Genomic DNA, 20,285 nt, shown 5'->3' with positions numbered 1-20,285 from the left:
ACTTTTTGGTTAAAAAAATAAATAAATGTAAGAGAGAGACCAATCTCTTCAAAAGTCATTTACATTCTAAATTGCATTTGAATGTATATGAACTTGAAAAGAGAGGTATGGACAACTCTTTGATCAAATCCATTTTAAGTGTAGTTATTAGAAAGAGAATTGCCCCTGCTCTTCCCAATGCCTTGTACTGAGCTTGGAAATCAATATTATCAATTTTTCAGAGGACTTATCATAATTCTTACAAAGTGCATGAGAAGAGAAGGGAAAAGTGCAAAATCAGCGAGCATGCTGCCACTGCTAAGTGACTCCTAATGATTAATCGTAAATGTTTGCTTACAATTTCCTTTGCATCCTGTTCACTGAGAAAAGTGAAAAAGAGTAGCTCAGCACAGAGTTAGTTTTCTTCCAAAACACCATTTCTAAAGACAGGGCAAGACAAGATTTATCAGTGATGTTTGCACCAGATCAATATTGCTGGAGAAGAACAAGTCTTTCCCTCTGTGCTGAAAACATAATAATAATAATAATAGCAATAATGAAGCAGCTGATTTCTCAGCTGGCATGCAGTTCGATGAGGGCCACCTGTGCTCCAGGCAGGGCAGTAATGGTGCTCAGTGCGCTTCCAGCTCTGTGCCCAGGGAACATCCTGGACAGCCACGGTTCAGGCACTGCTGAGCCTCCACCAGGCAGGGAATAGAGGATCCCTGCCCTAGTGGAGGTGTAAACCAAGCACTTTCTTGCACTGTGTACGTTCAAGGAAAAGGTGAGCTATCAGACCAGCTTCGACATGGGGTGGCCAGGCTCCAGCTCCCTATAAAGTTGGTAAAGCTGCCACGAGGAGGGAACATGCCCTCAGAGGGCAATTCCTCCATACAAGCTTTCTACAACACGGGTGATGAGTGCGGGGGCTTGCTATTTATGGCTGTGGGTGACCTCAGTTTCCTCAATCGGATGTGCTGGTGCTCCCCAGCCCCCTCGTGTCCTCACCGCTGCTGGTGGGACACCTCAGCTGCTGGGTCACCACGCCGTCAAAGCAGCTGGGGCAGTGACTGGGTGGGAAGGAGTGAAACCATGCATTAAAGCGAGCTCTGCTGCTTGCGAATTAGGCCCTGTAGGTTGCCAGAGCTGTGTGAGATGAGTTCCTCTCAAGATGATCTGGCACCTACTTGCTAAAGCAGGACTCTGCTGGAGAGACTCCGTGAGGTGTAAAAATGCGTTTATCAGCTTTTACTCTAAGCTGCAATCTGACAAACTAGGAAACTTAACGGCAAGAGCCAAACTGTATTGCTATGGTCCTTCCTGGAAAACTCTGAGGGAAACGTGCTTAGAGACTGACTCATCATAAACTGAGTAGCAGACCTGAAAGACAATGATGGGGGTCAAACCTTTGGCTGAAGCGACACGAATGGACGCAGATGCAGACGCTGAAGATTGGCTTCCTGTTACGGAGCTCAGAATCCCACAGCACGCGACCTACCACGAAGTTATGTCAACGTAAGACATTAGTTTTATACCGCATAGGATCCAGAGCTGCAATTACAACTGTACTTGCAGCATGGAGAGGCTGTCCGAGACACCCAGCACCCAGAGCGAAGGGGTGCGAAGTGCTGCCCACCGGGTCAATTGGCACTGCTCCTGCTCACCTGCACCCAGCTCCCAAAACACAGACACCAAAGACGATGCAAAAGGCAGAAAAGAAAGGAGGGAGAAATCCCATACTGGGCTGAGACGTAAAAGGCTGTAAAGAGAAAACCAGCAGACATCATGTATGACTACAGCAGACGGTGATTTTAACTACTATTTTTTTAATACAGAAATTCTCAGAGGATGCCCTAAGAAGATGAGCACAACTAAAGCACATTCTGACCCAATATTAGAAAAACAGGATAGTTTAACCGGGAAAGAACCTTAGGGTGAACTGCTCCTCAGGGGGCTGATGTTACGTAGCACATTTGGATTCACGTGCACCTTCCAGGACATAAAAAAAGAAGCTAGAACAAAGAGCTGGGGAGAGAAACTACAGGAGGGCAGGCAAAGCCAGGGAGGATGGCAAGCTGTATTCAGCAGACATGAAAGAAACCTCTTGTCTTTCTTGCGGACTCTAGATACTCCGAAAGTATGTGCTAAGGACAGGCATTCTAAGTGTCACTGGATGGGGGGGCACACATGAAAAAAGCCAGACGTTCCCAGTTTTAGAAAATTAAAGGATTTTTCCTCTCCACTCCGTTTGCTCCTTGCCCTGTTGTTATGTCATTATTTTCTATTTACAATGCCTCATCCTTTTGTCGCGGAGAATGCAGCAGAAATCATAAAACAAGGCTGCCTGGCAACACAGGCTGAAATATAACAAAATGGGCTAGGAAGAAGCAAGGTCCAGTTTGACCACGTACCCGCTGAGCTGCCAGCAGTACCAGAGGAGCCCTGTCCTCCGCGGCACTGGCTGCCGCCGCGCTGGCAGCATCCTCCGGCCACGCTCTGCTCACCTCCTGCACCTCATGCACCCGAGCTGGGTTGTAAGGGCCTCGATTTGGCATTTCCTCTGCTTGCATTTTATTTCGTAAGACTGATCCTTGTCTCGTATTTGTCTTAAACAGGAAGAAGCTCAGGAAAGGATCAAAACACCCAGATTTATGCCGGTGTAACGCAACCTCCCCCTGCCCATGAAGGGCCCCATTCCCACCTTGACCATGCACACAGCAGGCGGCTGTAGGCAAGAGAAACACCAGGGCTTATTTTCATATGTAAGCTTTAAAAAGCAGCTTTCGCTTCCGTAACTAGAGTCTTCCTCACAGCTAGTTTTGCATAAAGGGAAACTAAGCACAAATAGTCAAGAGTCTCTGCGCATCTTTCTTTAGCACGGATGAGTATTGTTCAGTCTATAATCATACGAACAAGATACTATTAATGCTAGTGAAAGTCCATCTAAGCAATCAACTCAGAATTAATATTCTAAATAGATGCCAAGTACACATATCACAGCCACAAGATGCCACATTCCTAGAAATGACTCAATATTTCTGGTATATTGTGGCAAATAATCTCAATAGGCTACCATAATATATTTTGCCACAATAATTTTTAAGGAAGGTGCTTAGCAAATCCCCCAAATCTGACTACCTGTCCTTCTGGAACTGCTAATTGGGGTAATGAGAGTGCAGTACCAAAACCCATATAAGTTACAAACCCTTCCAATGTGATGCATGAGTATCAACAACGAAAAATAATCTATAAATAAACTCAAAGAAAAGGCATTAGGGGATAGGAAGTGCTTCCTCTCCAACAGTGCTTTTGTTAGCATTTACACAAGAATCCTTTTCCGGGGAGCCTGAAGTGGTAGCAGACGGCTTTTGCGGGGGGGGGGGGGGGGGGGAATTAAAAAGAAAATCAACCTCACATTTTCACTTGCTCACGTTATACACAACCCCTCACCCTTTCTGCTCCGAGCAGAGGCTTTGTGAAAATTCCCCGCGCTGGCTCACGAGGCGGGTAGCACCGTGCGATAAGCCCAGCCAACGACCGACCGAGCGGCTTTCTGATTTTCTGTTGCCCTTCCTGCCCCGAGGTCAGGCCCAGGCCGCCTTCTTCACCTCCACAACCAAGGACCCCAACCTCCCCAAGCCCCGGGGAGCTGCCCAACCCCTCTGTTCTCCCCAGCATGGTGCCAAAATGGGCTTCACACCGCACCGGGCCAGGCCATGAGGTGACAACTTCTGGCTCCCTCCCGCCAGCTGACGCCATCCCGCAGCCGCCCGCCCCATGCCCGGACAGGAGGCACTCCACCACCAGGACCCTGCGTGTCCCCTCTCGTCCCTCCTGTGCCTTTTCCCCGAGTGCTTCGGGGCTGTTTCTCAGCACACGTGCAGAGCAGCGCTGGCATTTTGCTCTCTGGAAGCCCCGACGCCGTCGCCAGCTGGCTCTGCCCATGGGCCCACACTCACCTCAGCTTCTCCTCCTGCCAGGCGGGCTGCCCCACGCTATCCGGACGATCCCGTCTCCTCCTGTACAGACCCGACTGTGACAGCTCTTTCAGCTGCAAGGCCGTCATATTCCTCTACCTGGAGGTTTGTTGCTTTTTCTTCCTTTTGGTGGTGGCGGTAAGGGTGGGGGGTTGGCTTCAGGTTGGATTCCCCCCCTTCCAGATGTCGCTGCCAAGATGCCCGGAGAGAAGAGGCTCGGCGCCTGCACACCTGCGCCCGCTGGAGCCGTGAACCTCCGCAGGCAGGCAGCCGCCGCTCGGCTTCCTGTTCCTCATAGGTACACACCCTCCTGCAGGGCACCACGTTTCCTTGATCACTTTATCACACCTCGGGGATGGCCGTGACAAGCTCACTGGGCGCCCCACGGGGCTTTGCTTTGCTCCGACCTGGACAGGAGCGACTCAGGTGTGCGCCGTGCGAACGGCGCAGCCCTTCCAGAGCTGGCTGGAATTAGCCAAAAAAGAAAATCCACCGGGCTGTAATGAGCTAAAAAGTCTTCCCCACTGTAATTTACGACACAAAGGAACTCATTAGTGCTATAAAAGTGCGGAGCTACTCAAGCATGCCAGCAAACTCCAGCACGGAGATTAATCCAGCAAAAACTGTGCGGCAAGGAAACTTCAGAAATCAGCACTAAAATACTCTTTTGGAAACACAGCAACACTGTGCTTGTCAGACAATAGCTTTTTTTTCGTTTTTCTCCCCTACTCCTAGCTACCAGAACGTAACCGACAGCTATTTGTCACATTTTGCAGTGATGGAGCGTCCTGTGTCGCTTGCAAAGCAGGAATGAAAATGTTGAAGGTTTCCTGTGAGACAGGAAGGTGACTAGCAGAGATTTGCAAGCTGCGTGCCTCATCTCGGTTAGTAATAAAAGTCTTCATTTGTCTGAGAAGGAGGTTTCAAAGAACCTTACTCCTATTTAAAAAAAAAATTCGAAGCTTCTTTGACTTTATTCTTGGCACATATAAACCCTCAATTCACCGTATTCACTTCTGTGATGAGTGTGGGGGAGGAGAAGGGTTGGGTTTTTCAAATCAACTCCCATTTAATAAAAGCAGAGAAACCTAACAATTCGCAATGAGTGTTTTGACCAGGACAGGAAACAAGATCTATATGGGGTGAATCTCATAGTTTATTGTTAAAGTGCTTATTTTGTAGTGGAATACGCACAAGAAAGCATTACTGTAATTCATGTAACGGAGAAGTGCAAAGTGTGTACTAATGAGTATGTCACTTGTTATCAGTTTTGTCAAGATTACCAGACAGAACGCCAGCCCAGGAATTTTATATAATATTTTCAATGTCAGTCTGGAATGTCATCAAAATATAATATAAAACATCACACAATGGAAAAATAATAGAAATTACTCTGGAATCATATAACATGCCAAATAGATGATAGTTAGAGAGATCCCAAGTGATTTATATGATGTTAGAAGGCTGCACACATTGAAGTGTCAACAAGAGCTATATATCCATACTCTTGTCCTCAGAAAATGAGAAGGAACGGTCACAATATTTGCCTAAACACGCCGCATTCCAGTTTCGAACAAAGCACTTAAAATTACTTCTCAATGCACAATAGGATGAGCTTAAACATAATTAAATGACAGTTCCCTGCAGTCAGTCAGTGACTCAGTGAAAAGTTAATGCTGTTACAGGCGGATGTTCAGGACGGCGGATGACAGATGCCCGTGGCACAGCAACATTTACACGTTATCAACAGTTTTTACTGTGCTTTAAATACCAGTGTAGCAAAGATAGATGTTTGTCCAAACAATTTTAGATAATAACAATCTAAAAAGTGAAGACAGAGTAGGTTTTTGCTATGGAAGAGCTCTTCATAAACTAATAAAATTCAACTATTACCTAAATTTCTTCATAACATTTTATTGACTACAGTAGCAGTTTCTTCAGTGTACTTTTGTATTAATCATGATATGAGTCCATCAAAAATTAACAGAAAAATCTTCCCCGGCTTTGCTGCAAGTTGCATTAGTGTGAAGCAGTGTTAAAATTCGTGTTCATCTGCGTGGACAGCCACTGAGGCTGCATAGCCTACAGGACATCAGCTTTTACCAAAATGTGCTTTGAAACCTCACTTGCACCAAACTGATATTATTAAAATTTAAAATCTATACCAGCAGAGAGAGCACATATATTAAAGGAATACATGAAGTCCAGGCACAAAACTGAATTGTTTGTTACAGAGCTGCTTGATATCAAATCCGCCTCAATCTAAAGGAGGGCAAGATGGTTATTTTTTAAAACAGATGTGGTAGGCAACTCCACAGCATGCATTTTTAACTGGCTTCTTCAGCAAGCCTTGACAGGGGTCTAAGCTGCTTTAGAAAAGACTTTCTTTTTGGAAGACTTGAAGATAAGCTACTAGCTGTCTGCAAGAAGAAATCCAAGCAGAATTCCTTTTCTGCCCCATGGGATCCTACACCAATTCTCACGAGAGACAAGACTTCAGATCTTAAATTACTCAACTGTTAAGTTCTGAATATCAAATACAGGTTGTAAGGGTGGTTGTCAAAGAGGTGCTGGAGAATGCAAATGACTTTTCTCCAGTAACTTGCTGAAAGGTTTCCTGAAAGCGACTCAGACGGAGCTAGCTCTGCAGGAAGAATTTCCCAGGCGAGTGCCTCCTGCTCCCCCAGCCTTCTCTTACCTTCCAGCCTCTATCTCCTGTTTATAATTCAGTTTTAAGAGATTACATTCTTACATTCCTCCTGCATAGGATGGGGCTACTTGGATCTTTCACATTCCAGGAGAATTTTTGAGGACCAGCCAAGTTGCCACAGCTCCTCTTGCTACCAGCAACACACAGCCTCCTTTCATGTTCTGCACTTTGAAGATTCATCCTTCATTTCTGAGTGTATGCAACCGGCTCACTCATGCAACCGGCCTTCCTCCCTCCCCCAAAGAAAAAGTTCTGCTTATGTCGCTGCTGCAATCTGGTTGATAAGCACAATGCTGTCAATGTTTTGTTAGAGGGAAATATTCATCTGCGTCTAAGTACCAAAAGACAGAACCTAAACTGAAACTATACGCAAGTCCTTCATCCATCCCAAGCTATGAATGTCTTTTTGTTATGTGTTACAAGGGTCACACTTGAGTTTTCACTTCAGTCCTACAAGGCATTTATCTTGATATGTCAAGCCTGAATTTCACTGATATCTCATGCCTGAAAAGTGTTCTGCAAGTGTTTTTGCTTGCAAGTGTTTTGAAACATCGCTCAAAATTCCAAGCAAGTGCTATTGCTTTGGGGACTGTGGGTATTCAGCAGAATTCTGCAAATTAAAAATCATTTAAGACAGACTATGACTCGTCACTTTTCACTATGTTCATAGGGATAATCTATGATGGTAAAACCCATGTTGTGGATTTAGGAATAATAACAATTTTTTTAAAAGTACTTCTAATTCAGTGCATTTCCTTGCGAATTCTCATTTGCAGAGAACACACGTTAACTACAGAGATTAGGAAAGGCAAGGTCTTAGCATTCTCATTTCACACAGAGAAGCCTTTATTAACGTTATTGATCTTCTTTTTTCCGCTCCAGTGGCACAGTCTTGTTTTTTTTGTTTTTTTTTTTAACTCTGAACAGACGACCCGACTTCAATTAAATTTAGTTTGAAGATTTTCGAAGTGATAGAAAAAGCTGTTTACAAGGCAGCACGAAAGGTCAAAAAAATAAATCCAAAGAGCACCAGGAGAAGGGCACACAGATGCCTGTAGAGCACCCACAGTTAAAAGGTGCCAGCAGTGGGGACAGGAGAAAGGGCACATTTTTCCACCTCTTATCATTTCTCCATCCCCATTGCTGGCCCAGCTTATCGCTGAGGTGAGTCTCTCAAAAGTCACATGTCCAGAGTGTTGGCTTTCAACTATTTCTCACTAGGTCTGGAAGAAAAACACTCTTTAAAGCCAAAATTAAAAAAAAATAAATTAAAAACTACTCTCCCTCCCATGCTTTTCCTTGGAGAGCCTTCCCACAGACAGAAGAGGCGGCTCTGCTCACGGTTTGCTGTCCATGGAGAGAACGGTGCCAGTGGCAAAGCCAGCATCAGGCCCCGCTTTGCAGGTCAGCGGGAAGCATCCCGGCAGCAAGCGAAGGAAGATGGAGACAACTCTTCTGGTAGGTTTGTAGGAGGCAGCAAATTTTGTGATGCGCCAGGAGCAAGCGAGGTGTTGAATGACACCGCGGTGGTGAGCCTCAGGCGACAAAGAATGCCTTGGGTCACTGCTGGAGCAGATGAAGATAAAAGGAAAGGAGCAGAGAGAAATCAAGCCACAGATCTATGTACGTGAACCTTGAAAGGAAAATTTCAAAGCTTCACAGGAGCCTAAATGGTTGATTCAAGGAGCTAAATAATTAACTAATTACATGTTTCCTTCCTCGTGCCTAATGGGACTCCCACATCTGTTTTGATGTCTCTTGCCCTGCTCCACTTAGCAATCAATCAATCCCAAAGCATGCATATTTAATCTGTGGATGGCACTAGGAGCTGAGGCGCTTTACCACATACACTGCAAAGCACTGCTATGGATTTACGTCCAGTGATCAAGAGCTACTGCCATGATTTGCCAACAGCTGCTGGTTTACCTTAACCTCTTCTACGTCTGAGTAACATAAAAAACTACATGGTGATGTGCAAGCGTGGTGTAAGGGCAAGCGTGGGAAAAACCTTTTCTCCATCTGGATGCGAATCAAGTTCTTTCGGCTGCCTCCTCCGAGCTCTGCCACCCCCTGACCTTCTGCCCAAAGAATGCATAACATTCAGCTGCAAAACACTTATTTTTCTCCAGCAAGTGGAAACCTGCTTGAGGATGTGCTTAACAATAACTCCCTCTGCTGGGAAAACGCTGCCTTCTTGCTCAGTTCCAGCATTTCTCTCTCCAGCCAGAGGGATCTGTTTATTAACCCAAATTCACTTTAGTAATTCACACTGGGGCCAAGTTGAGAACAGAAGGGAATGACAGACCAGCAGCTTAAGATGCAGGTTAGTATTATAACCAGAAACGTATGCTATTAATCAGTTGGTGATCAATGCATGAGTAACAGTGCAAGGAAAACATGCGACACAGCATGAATCAGTCTTCCCTGCTGTTTGTAAATAAGCCTCTCAAAAAAGAGTGATAAACAAACCGGAAAGTGGTTGAAGGGTTCAGATGGATATAAATACTCACATGGACCCTGAACCCCATGGGATAAACATCTTAAAAAAAGAAAAAACCCCAAAAGATAGGGAGGTGAGGGTAACAAAGCCAGCAAATTCAGGATTTTAATCCATTTTAATAGCCTGGGATATGTGGAAAAACACAGGTAAGGCACACAAGCAATTCTGAATCTACATTTCTAGAAAGAGAACCTTCCCTTCAGAAATATTTTACAGTCTCAGTATTAGAAGCCTCTTCCCAAAAGAGATTTTCAAACCTTCTCAGGAGGACAACCTGAGAAGTCATATTTTTAAACAAGTTGTCTTCCACCAGCACCCTACTACTGTAGATCTATCCAGAATGTCTCATGAATTATAATGAGATAAAACACCCCCGAAAATGGGGTTTAAAGCCCCTGGAGCCAGCTGGTTCCCCAGGTACACACTACAAAAGGCCAAAAAAGCCTCAACAACAACAAAAAAAAGACAGCAAAAGTAGAACCATAAAATGGGTGGCAAGTGAAGGAAGCACTCCATGTTTCAGCACTTTGCTGATGGCTGGTTTTGTGCCCCAAAAGCCAGCGAGACCCTTGAGAGCCGCAGAAAGGTCAGTTGATCCGCTCCAGGAGGGCATCTAACAAGACCTGGTTTTGTGGGACAGTGAGGGGGAGATCTCAAAACAGGCCCCAGGCTGACTTTTCCCCTTCGCTGAAAGAATGGGAGCGTTAGGATTTCTAATTTTTCTCCAAAATACCACCAACTGAGGTTAAATAAATGTGAACAAAAAGACAGCTGCCTAAAAACTGCTTCCTCTTTTGATTGCCCAGTAATGAATTCTCCTCGCCCCTTTGATTTCCGTCTAACAAATTATTTTCAGATGACTAATGCTGCATTGAAAGCAGAGAAAGACAAAGTTCTCATCAAGATTTCATAACTTTTACACTGAAATGAAAGGAAACTGGCAAAGGCGGAAGATTGCATGCTCCCTTTGAGAAGGACAGAAGAGCTCCTGGTGGCCCTCACAACATGGACATGCTTGAAGACACCACTACCACCACACGGCACGCGACCAGATGATGACCACCAAAGCAACAAAGAGAGTTGAAGCTTCGTCATGGCCGCGAGCAATGGGGTTTTCAAAAGACAATCCATCCCTGGGCTCCTGGGAGGAACCGGGGTCAGAAGAAGGATGAGAAGGTGAAATTACGCAGTACTGCTGTACAAAGCAGGGCTTGTTGATTTAGCAGCTCAGAAGAAGCTAGGATATTCGTTGTGGTATGTTTGTAAACACATTACAAGGCCATTTCACAGAGAGACCGTATTTCCCAAAAAACAAGGCAAGGAGCACGGAGAAACCCTCTAGGCAGCACAGCAGATCAGGCATACCAGGAAGCAGTCTTCTACTCTGGCATTTCCAAGAAAGGCAGAAAGCAGAGGTTCGTTACAGATTATTACTGCACTAATGAACCAACCACGTCACCTTTAAAAGGTCAGAGATAAATAGTACAATAATTTCAGAAATAAAAAATAATATACTCTTTAAGGCGGAACATACAACATAGCTCGTGTCTAGAAAAATAAAGTTGAATGTATGTAAAGACTTCAGAAACATAGATAGGTAAGGTGCAATTTTCAGTCACTCATGGAAATCTTAATTTTTAACTATATACATTTTGGTTTCAAGGTTATTAAAACTTGTAACCTGTATCCATGCAAAAAATTCCATACAGAAAAATAAATTCACAGCGTGAAAGAAACAAAACTAATTAATCCTGAAAATTACGAAAAACTTGCCCTTTAATACTGCAAAAATCACTTTCAGATTCAGCAGAGAAAATAAAAATATAACCTCATACAGACTTTTCAAAGCATTTTAAAGCACATGAAAAACATCCTTAAGACTTCTATATTAGAGCAAATGTCTTAAACCTAAAAAGCACCAAACCTGAGGTTTGCTTCACTGGCAAAGTGACTGACTTTTGAACATAAAGAACTCCCTCAAATTGCACCAGAGGGAAAAATTTCGGCACCAGGTGGGACAAATCCATTCTTTCCACTGAAATTACACTTTCGGGTTCAGCTAGTCTGTGCTGTCTTCCCAAAACACGTCCCCTCCACCATCCCGATCGGCACTACCAAGTACCCCACTGCTCAGCACGGTTAGGGATGGCGTACATCTGCAAACCAACCCTGAATCCTCTTTCTGCGAGCCTGCATGAGGACAAAACGGTTTCCCTAAAAACCTTCCAGATGAGCAACAGCAAAAAGTGTACTGGGGACACCACGACACCTCCCTACATTTCAAGAACGCCAAAGGACTCTGTCCAAACCTCTATTAACAGTGCCACTCGCTTTTAGTAGAAGGGCAACCCAGCAAGCTAAACTGTTACTTATCCTCTTCCTAATTTCATTTATCACTGTTCCCATACATGGCTCCTGCTCAGAATTTCCCCACAAGCAACAAAAGCCAAACTTTTGGCTCTAAAAACAGCGTGGCTTGCATTCCAGCAAAGAGCAGAGACAGACCCAAGTACGTACAGGTGGACACTTACTAACAGGGTGTATCCTCGCCGGCAGCAGGTTCACAATAAGCAGCCTTTCCCATATATAGCTTTACAGTGAATACTCACTGTTTGCACATTTTCCCTGTGGTTATTACTGGTAGTTGTGATAAAAAAAAGAAAAAAGTGACTTAGCAAACCACTTCCTTCTTTCACCCTGTAAAAAAAAATGTGATGCAGCGAAGAGGACAACAAATACATCAAAGTTCACAGTTTAGGCTCCACAAAATCCATCGCGCAAATTGTCCATCTGAAAACAACCAAGGAGAGAGAAGGAAGCAAATCATCTCCCTGAAAGAAAAAGTATAGCTTTAATTTTATCACCTGTATTTTTAAAATGACAAAAGTACTAAAGCCTGGAGAGGGAACAGCCAACAGCTGTAGGTCCACTTCTTGGGATCATTCAGGTGTTCTCATCTTCTATGTTTCCTGATGCTCCAGGGACTGAACATGAATGTGATAACTTCCGTCCCTTCTGTGGTTTACCTTAACTTGTGGCTTTTTATGCCCTCACAGCAGTCCTCAGGTTGATCAGCTCATGCTTAGAGGGTGAACTGTGGCTGATTCCAGCACAGGGTTTCAGAAGGGGCCCACGTCTGCTGCATGGTTGTCTTCAAGGGTCTCCTCACTCAGGAGTCAAAAAGCAAAGGAACAGGCAACAACACTGTGCAAAAATCCAGAAATCTCAAGGAATATGAGAGAGCCACAGGTCCCCAGTTGGGAAGAGCAACACCTGAGGTCACAGGTGAGCACTGAACAGCAGCACAGAGGCACCCTACACCACAAACACCTCTACCAATGTCAAAGGGAAGGAGAGACCTTCTCTCCCCACCCTCCCACCTGCTTCAAAATGGGGAAAACCCTTTGACCTTCTTTTCTGAGATGAAGGCAGACAGCTTCACTCTCCATCTCTTGGAAGACCACCTTCTCTGCCAGCCTCAGCACTGGGCAAGGACTAACCGGGAACGGAAAACAACCACCGCCTCCTAGAGCAGCTTACTGTCATCAACCTACATGGCTGAACAGTAGCTGAGCTGCATCTCTGTTGTGCTGACACAGGCCCAAATTCAGTTTTCCTAAAGCAACCTGAATCTTGCTGATACCACTTCAGAGACCCCAGGCAATCTTTTACAGGTCAAAGTAGCAGTACCCCCAAGACACACAACATTTCCCTGCCACCTGCTGTACAACCAGAGCTCTGTCAAGTGCAGCTGCCAGTGATGGGGATGGAGAAGCGAGATGGCAAAAACTGCGTACGGGGAAGGTTCACGAGGCCACAGCCTCCACAGGGGACACGCAGGACATGCATCTGGGCAGAACTTCCCCCGAGCTTGACTCACACAGCAGTATGGCTTCAGGACATATGCAAGAGGAGATCTACCGAGCAGCATTTTCCACTGCATGCTCTTAATGAAGTGACTTGTGGCCTGCTTACAGAGAACAAACTATGAAGATGCAGTTTTCATATATTATACAATCTGCTTAAGGTAGCTTTCTTCCATTTAACAGTGGATTGGACAGAGCAAGTCAAACAGTTTCTAAAGGTTTCATATCTTCTAACCACAAGTATCTAACCCTCCTCACACTATTCAACCACATACTGACAATAGGGGTTGCAAAATATTCTTGTAGAGTTTATAAAGGAATTCAAGAAAATTGCTGTTCTTTTCTTGACCACTCAGAAGGGTATTTATCAATTTGTGTGTTTATGGAGAAGACCTCTAACATTCCTGTCCTTTTCAGATTAGTGCTTGTTTTACAAAACAGAAGTTAAAAGCAAATACAGCATGGGAAAACATGACTACTTGCCCTTGATTCTCCAAAGCAGCAGAACTGAGCAGGGCCAGCCTCTGATTTTCAGCAGCATTTAATGGAGAAACTGATGTGCTGCTCTGAGACACAACATTTGTGCTGGGATTTGACAGTGCCACTAAGGGTACTGCAGAAATCCGATCTATTTGGATATTTAAAACTGTACTTAGTTTATTTATCTGTAATGTATTTATCTGCAATATTCAATGCATCTCTGAAGTCTGTTGCACAATGCCTTGCCTTTTAGGGCCTTCTTGCAAGCTTTTTGTCAGAAAATGCATTTATCTCATTAACCTTTCCTGATTATTTTGATTGTATGCACCAAATAATACTATTCCATAACAAAAGATACTAAATTTGCTTTTTCTTCTCCACTATGTTTCTCTACACTCTCCTTCTTGCTATTTCTGTCTTTAGGCCACTTAACCTTATCAGTAACCCTTTTCTCTGGACAAATTAACAATGTAAGTTATCTTTCCAAGCTGATGTTTCCTATAATGCCGCATAGTGCTTCCTCATTTGAACTTCTTATCTCTTCCTGTGAAGTCCCGCAAGCACAGAAACAGCAGCGAAGTTGTATTAAATTCATCACCAGACAGTTTACCAGACTAGGAGAAAGAATGCACTGCAGCTTTGTCTCTCAAAAGCAGCACGGCAAATGTCAAGGTAAGCACGGTTTGTTCCTGAGGATACAAAAAAAAATCACAATAAAGCTGCTGCAGTGCGGAATGAAAGAGAGGCCACTTGCTATTCCAGTGCGTATTATTTCATATATCGCTCGTATGCCAGCAGGCCCACTTTCAAAGGAAGCCAAGGACAGTTGGTTGATTCATGGTGACTGTAAAAGCTGTGTGACTACATGGAAAATGCCAATAAGCATCTGTTAAAAGGGAACTAGGAAAACACGCGTTAACTTTTAAATTAACACTTTAAAAAAAAAAAAAACGAGTCTGAGTCATTTATTAAGGAATTTGGCCTGGGTAAACACGATTTTTCAGTTTTGTTTACTTCAGAGTAGGTGGTCCTATTGTATAACCAAGCCAAAACGCTGTGCTGAAAGAAAACTTGCAAACGACGTTACAGCAGAGAGCGGGACAAGGCCAGCCCTTGCTAACGTGCACTGCCCTGTCTCTGCGGTCTCCGCTTGCGCAGACGAGCCATAATGGGGAAGTGCAGCACGGAGCCACTCCAACCACCCCAGACAACCTCGTGAGGTCCTGGCACTGAGCTTCTAGCACCAGCAGAAGATGGGGTGGCAGCCCCCAAGGGAGAGGACATGGGCTGAGCATGGGCTAGGCCTGGAATTAGGCCGGCGTTGTAAAGCAACGGTTGCCTATGGGAGGGAACTGCTTCAGTCCCACGTTTCCCATGGGATTTCCCTTTGCTCTTTGAACCAGAGCAGCAGCAGGTCCTCACGGCTGCTCCGGAATGCCCTGCAGCTCCAGGACAGGTCTGTGCCCTCCTCCCTGCTGCGGGCAGTTTGGGCAGCTCCCCACCAGGAGCTCTCGGAGGCGCTGGCATTGCCAGGGGCTGGCGGAGAAGGCAGACAGTCGCACCCTGCAGCTGCCTGGCCTGCCACCCCGAGGGGTCACCGCTCACCGAGCAAGGCAGAAGGAAGCACTTACTCACGTCTCAGCCGTTCCAGTCTGCGGAGGGTGCAGACATGAGATGACTGGGCTGATCTAGGAGCTCACCACTGAAAGGGCAAAGTCTGGTTCCTTTTCTTAGGTTCCCCTGCTCTTCCTCCCACAACCACAATGCTCCTTCCTCACCTCCAACCCCAGCTGCAGGGAGCAGTGCCCTCCTTCGGGCCATCTCTTGCTCTCACCAGAGCTCTCTCCGAGCTGATGCAACCGACCAGAAGATGACCTTTTTATGGGGGGGGGAGCTGGTTAGTGAATTCAGCTGATGCAGAGCAAGGGAGGGATATGTGCCACTCTCAGCACAAGGAACAGAAGAGGGAGCAGGCAAGAAGCACCTCTCCATTTCATCTAAAGTGAGAAGTTCCCTCAGCTGGGGTGCTGGCAGGAGGTGACCCCTCCTGGGACGGTAAGCCACCGCCACGGGAATCCTGGAACCAAGGGCAACTCTGTAAAAACAGTATTTTGCATCTTTTCAGGACCGTCTGATCCCAGTCCTCTCAAGGTTTGCAATCATCCTTCCCCATTAATCAGTGACGTGCTTCCCCTTGCCATTAGAAGATGTCTTCCACGCATTTCCGAAGTCATCTGAACGTGAGCTGCACGCCTCCCCCTGCCAACACGAGGCAGTTGAAACCCGGGGCTCACAAGAAGTCACAGAGCTGTCCTTGCACCCACTGCGATGACAAGACCTGCCACAGAGCTGAACCACAGCTCGTCACCTCCCTCGCGTGCTTCGCACCAAACCCACCCTGTGCTTCCTGACAGCTTTGGCTTCGTCCCAACCGGGTCCCTGCCCGGCAGCTTTAAGGCATCTCCCCTGAGGTGGAGGGGTGACCCCATCCCTGCACCCCGCAGAACTCCCCGCAGATGGAGCTGGAGAGCTGCGCACCGCTGCGGGCTGCACTCCTCTTCTCCTCCTCCTTCTCCTCCTCAGTCCTGCCCTGCCCTGCCCTGCCCGCTGCTTTCCCATCACATCATGACGCTGAGCAAGTATTCGGTGTTGGGAGCTGTCAAAAGCTTCCTCTTCTCTAACATGAATGAGAATAACAGGAGAGAAGCTTGACCTTTCCACCAGCATACTCCTGGAAGATGTGAAAGCGGCATTTCCCCTGTTGAGCAGGGCAGTGAAACCACAGAATTTGCCCCAAAGCTAATGAATGCTACTCACCAGTTTTGAATCCCCGAAGGCATGTTCATCCAGCTGCCTACTTTGAATCTGCCCGTGGTCCTGCTTACTGTTATAATTCCCCTTACAGTGCCCAGGGCTGCATCAACCAGACCCTAAAAGGCCAGGATCCTCAGGGCCAGAAAGGGAAGAGATCATCACTGCTTTTCTTACCTCCTGCCTCCTCTGCAGTATGTGATGGGGGAAGACAAACAGCGGGGCTATAGCTGCCCGGCATGGCTGGATTGTTCCTCGTGATCCTGACACATGGGGAGGCACACGTACCTGTCGCATGCAGGCAGCACGGCCGTGGGCACTTACCATCCCGCACCGATGCACGCAGCAGGGGCACGTCGGGGCAGCGTCCCACTTCGCCTCCTCTGACTGCACCTCCCCACCCGGCCGCACCATCTCCTTTCTGGTGGACGGGCACACAGGAGGAGGCAACGCTGTTCGGTGAGAAGAGTGACTCTAACTCCCAGGTAGGGCTATCACGTTCCTCCTAATTCGCTCACGGAGACTGCAGACACATTAACTCACAACCAAAATAGATCTGCCGTCCGTGGAAGCAGCCCTATTCCCGGGTTTCAGTAAAGCGGAGTGCACCAACTAGCGGGTGCTGCGCTCTCTCCGGTCTTTCCCGAGTGCTTTCTAGGCTTTAACAAGGCCTCTCTGTTGTCCTCCTCTGGCACGACTGCTCTCAGGCTGTCTCAGTAATGAATACAGAGCCCTTTCAAACAAATCTAGGTCGACCACCCTTTGTTTTTTACACACAACATTTCCAAAAGACGATCTGCTTTTCAGTGCAAGTACATCATAATGCTAGGTCCTTTCAATACACCCTCCAGATCCCTTTTCAGCATGCCACGGCCATTTGAATTCTCCTTCACGAGTGCTTCTCTTAGCACTTCTCTTTGTGACACTTCAGCCTCTTCGTTGTGGACCTCTCTCCAGCCTGCCATGACCACTCTGAATGCCTCTCCTGTGCCCCCCGAGGCTGCTGCTACCCCTCCAAGTCAAGGGCACCTGCAGACTTCACAGGCTGTGTCCGGGTCGCTGATCGAGTTATTGAATGCCAGTGGGAAAGGAGGAACTCCTGTAAGGTCCTGTTGGGTAGGGTCTGCTGGTGGCTTTGTGTCATAACAAGAATTCCTGATCAAATGCTATTATCTTTTTTCTAGCATATGTACGACTTCCTTCTGGCAACTTCACCTAGACGATCATTTCCTAAATGAAAAGTGCTTCCCTACAAAACGCAGCCCGCAGCGGTGAGGCCCAGCCTGGAGTCCAAACCGACACATCTCGGAAGGGGAAGATGAAGGAAGGTGAGGTGGTAGCAGTGGAACTTCGGCAAATGGCACGGGACAGTGACAAAGCAGTGGCAGGAAAGGATGGGTATATACGAGAAGCAGGAGAAGCTGCAAGGCTTGTGCTCCAACAAAGCTAACCACGACGGCTCTGGAATACTTCTCTCTTGCCTGCTGGTGCAATTTTGTGCAAGCCAGCATCCACTGACAGACCTCATTCATTCCCTCCCCTCTACTCCCTATGCAAGGTCACCTGTCAAAGCTGGAATACTGACTGCTTTGAATTCATCTGTTCTTAGAAATCCACGCTTCTTTTTAAATACTGTACTATTCTCTTAGTATTTATATACTGAGCATTAACCATAGCCATACATTGCTAGGGATCAAAGTTAGGCTTACTGGTCTTAAATCCTCCAGCAGTCTATTTTTGCCACCTTTTTCAAGTATAAATCATGCATTCACTCTTCTGCTAGCCCTCTGGGGCCTTTTATATGGGCTCTCAAAAAGCATCACTAACAAGCATTACAGTGGTCTCTGTACTACTGCTGGCACCACAGGCACATGATTAAGCCAAAATATTACAGAAATTGTATCTCACTGTTTGACATTAATGTTGAGAAAAGCATTCTTCCTGAACATTATTGCTGCACATTGCTATTATCTTTAAGGATTAAACGGTAACAGTGACAGCCAGGGGAAAATAAACAAAATTCAATGCAAAAGGAAAGGCTATGTCGGTGGAATGGTATGGAAAGAGCAGAAGATAAATCCCCTTTAGGAACTTATTTACACATTTCATACTGATCCTAGCTGCACTCACTGCCAGCTGTGTGAAGCTGGAAGCAGGCTGCACAACCAGCCTCATGCTGTGAAACTGAAGCCCATGATGGAAAATGTCATTAATGGGCTCCCCTGTCCCCAGCGAGACTTGGAAGAGGAAATGAGATAGCGCTGAATCCATGGCTCTTACAGAGCATCCAGCACTCATACCCTGGCTAACACTATCGTTAACCACTTTCCTCCCAAGCTCTCTGGCCCCAGAGCTTGGAAGTTTCTCACCAGGCCCTGCTAGAGTTGTCCCATTATACTTTTGCAAAAAGGACAGCAGCTTGGCTGGTGAAGAAAGCCAGAGCATGGACGCTACCAGGTGACATTTATCATTTATGTGAATCTCACTGCATCTAACAGGTTTCTTGCTGAAGCATCAGCCAAGACAACATCTCTCTGGACCTGACTACCCAGCCCGGGCTGCACTACAGAACAGAAAAGAGAGCTAGGGCATGAACGCCTGCCTGGCAAAACAGCAACAAGCCAGAAAACTTCCAGACTGCAAAGCCTGGATTACTTTCAAGAAGGATTTGCTCGATGCCTTGATTAAGAAACTGCACAGAATTATGGTGTAATTCAGATATCTGTGGCAATCCTACTTGCAGATGTGAACTTCTCAGTTACTGATTGACTGCACCATTAAAATTCATTAAAAAGATTTACATTTAACAAGACTAGAGGAATAAATTTAGGCAGCAGAAATGGGAAAAACAAGTTATTACATATCAGACCAGTGAAGATGAACTCAGCTTAATTGTTTGGAGGGGAAAATACAGTGAGTCACTCTTTAAAATTTCAAGCGTTCCCAACACAACCTCTGACAAGACTGTAAAGTACTTTAAAGATTCAGAAAGGGGCTGTAGGCTCTCTGATTCAGATGACCTACCTACAAATAACGCTTTTGACTACTGAACATCATTCACGTTATTAGCCAGGTTTTGATTTTTGAATAAATCTGTGTCAACATCAAACTTCCTTGAAGCTTTTTGTTACACGCTGTTTAGAATATTTGCATACTAGCAACAGAAATCATTACCATGTGTGTAACAAAAGATTTCTGTGCTTATCCTTCCACCTTACCCAACACGCTGCTTTCCCCTCTTGCCATTTTCCCATCTTAGTTACGGAGATGAGAAAATGAAAAGTGCAAAGATGCGTAAGGATTCATCTTCTCCAGGCAGAGGGACTTTCTAACTAACTGGAAATACATACAACATGCTTTCTGAAGTCACAGCAGCCTGAAAATTGTCTCTTCACAGGCCAGCCCATTCCAATCCGCATGTCTATGTTGCACGTCAGGGCTTTAATGCTCAGGAACTCCTCCACCCCTTCAGGCCAGCAGCACTAGGGTCTTACATCTGCAGAAATCATACCAGCACCTCGTCCAGCTTCATCACCCAAGAAGATTTGCAGTCCCTGCCCATCACCCTCCTCCCCTCACCAAGAGGCTCATCCAGGGACTTATTTTCTGGATCAGTGCTTTTATAGCAGTACAGTTGGAAGGTGCAGGATTACATACCATAACAAAGAGGCAGGATTGTGTGTTGAATGTTTAAGCTGGTAAGAAGCAAAAGGGTATTCTTCAGAAGACAAAACCAAAAAAATATGTAATCATTCACCATTAAAGTCTTACGCTGGACTTTAGAAGCACAAAGCTTTGGTGCAATTACTACCAGAAAATGCTAAGGGTGTCAATTTGCAGAAAGCCAGTAAACACACTGCACATATTTTAAAGCTCTGACAATTAATTCTGCTTTATGTGACAATAGCTATGCACAAACTTTCTAAGCTGCCGCTATCATCTGATTCTTTTTTCCCCTGAAA

General features: G+C 45.9%; 1 protein-coding gene across 8 annotated transcripts in view; it reads right to left on the bottom strand.

Moving 5' to 3' along the window:
• Positions 1–20,285, bottom strand: part of LIMS1 (LIM zinc finger domain containing 1) — a 66,490-nt gene that overhangs the window by 28,094 nt on the left and 18,111 nt on the right. Inside the window, exon 1 of one of the 8 annotated variants that reach the window (XM_035558145.2) lies at positions 15,144–15,207. The exons of 2 other annotated variants lie outside the window; for them this stretch is intronic. Coding sequence is in view for 2 of the 6 variants with exons in the window: in XM_035558142.2 (XP_035414035.1) it covers positions 3,939–4,045 (107 nt within the window). In the remaining 4 variants the exon portion in view is untranslated. Of the gene's footprint in view, positions 1–3,938; positions 4,244–11,683; positions 11,866–15,143; positions 15,208–20,285 lie in introns of those variants that run through there. 5 more of the 8 variants (XM_050708333.1, XM_050708335.1, XM_050708334.1 and 2 more) reach the window with 5 other exon arrangements.

Source organism: Cygnus atratus, chromosome 1 (genome assembly GCF_013377495.2).
Source record: "Cygnus atratus isolate AKBS03 ecotype Queensland, Australia chromosome 1, CAtr_DNAZoo_HiC_assembly, whole genome shotgun sequence".
Taxonomy (NCBI): Eukaryota; Metazoa; Chordata; class Aves; order Anseriformes; family Anatidae; genus Cygnus; species Cygnus atratus.
The sequence above is the reverse complement of the archived record's forward strand: the minus strand, read 5'-3'. Positions and strand labels throughout refer to the sequence as shown.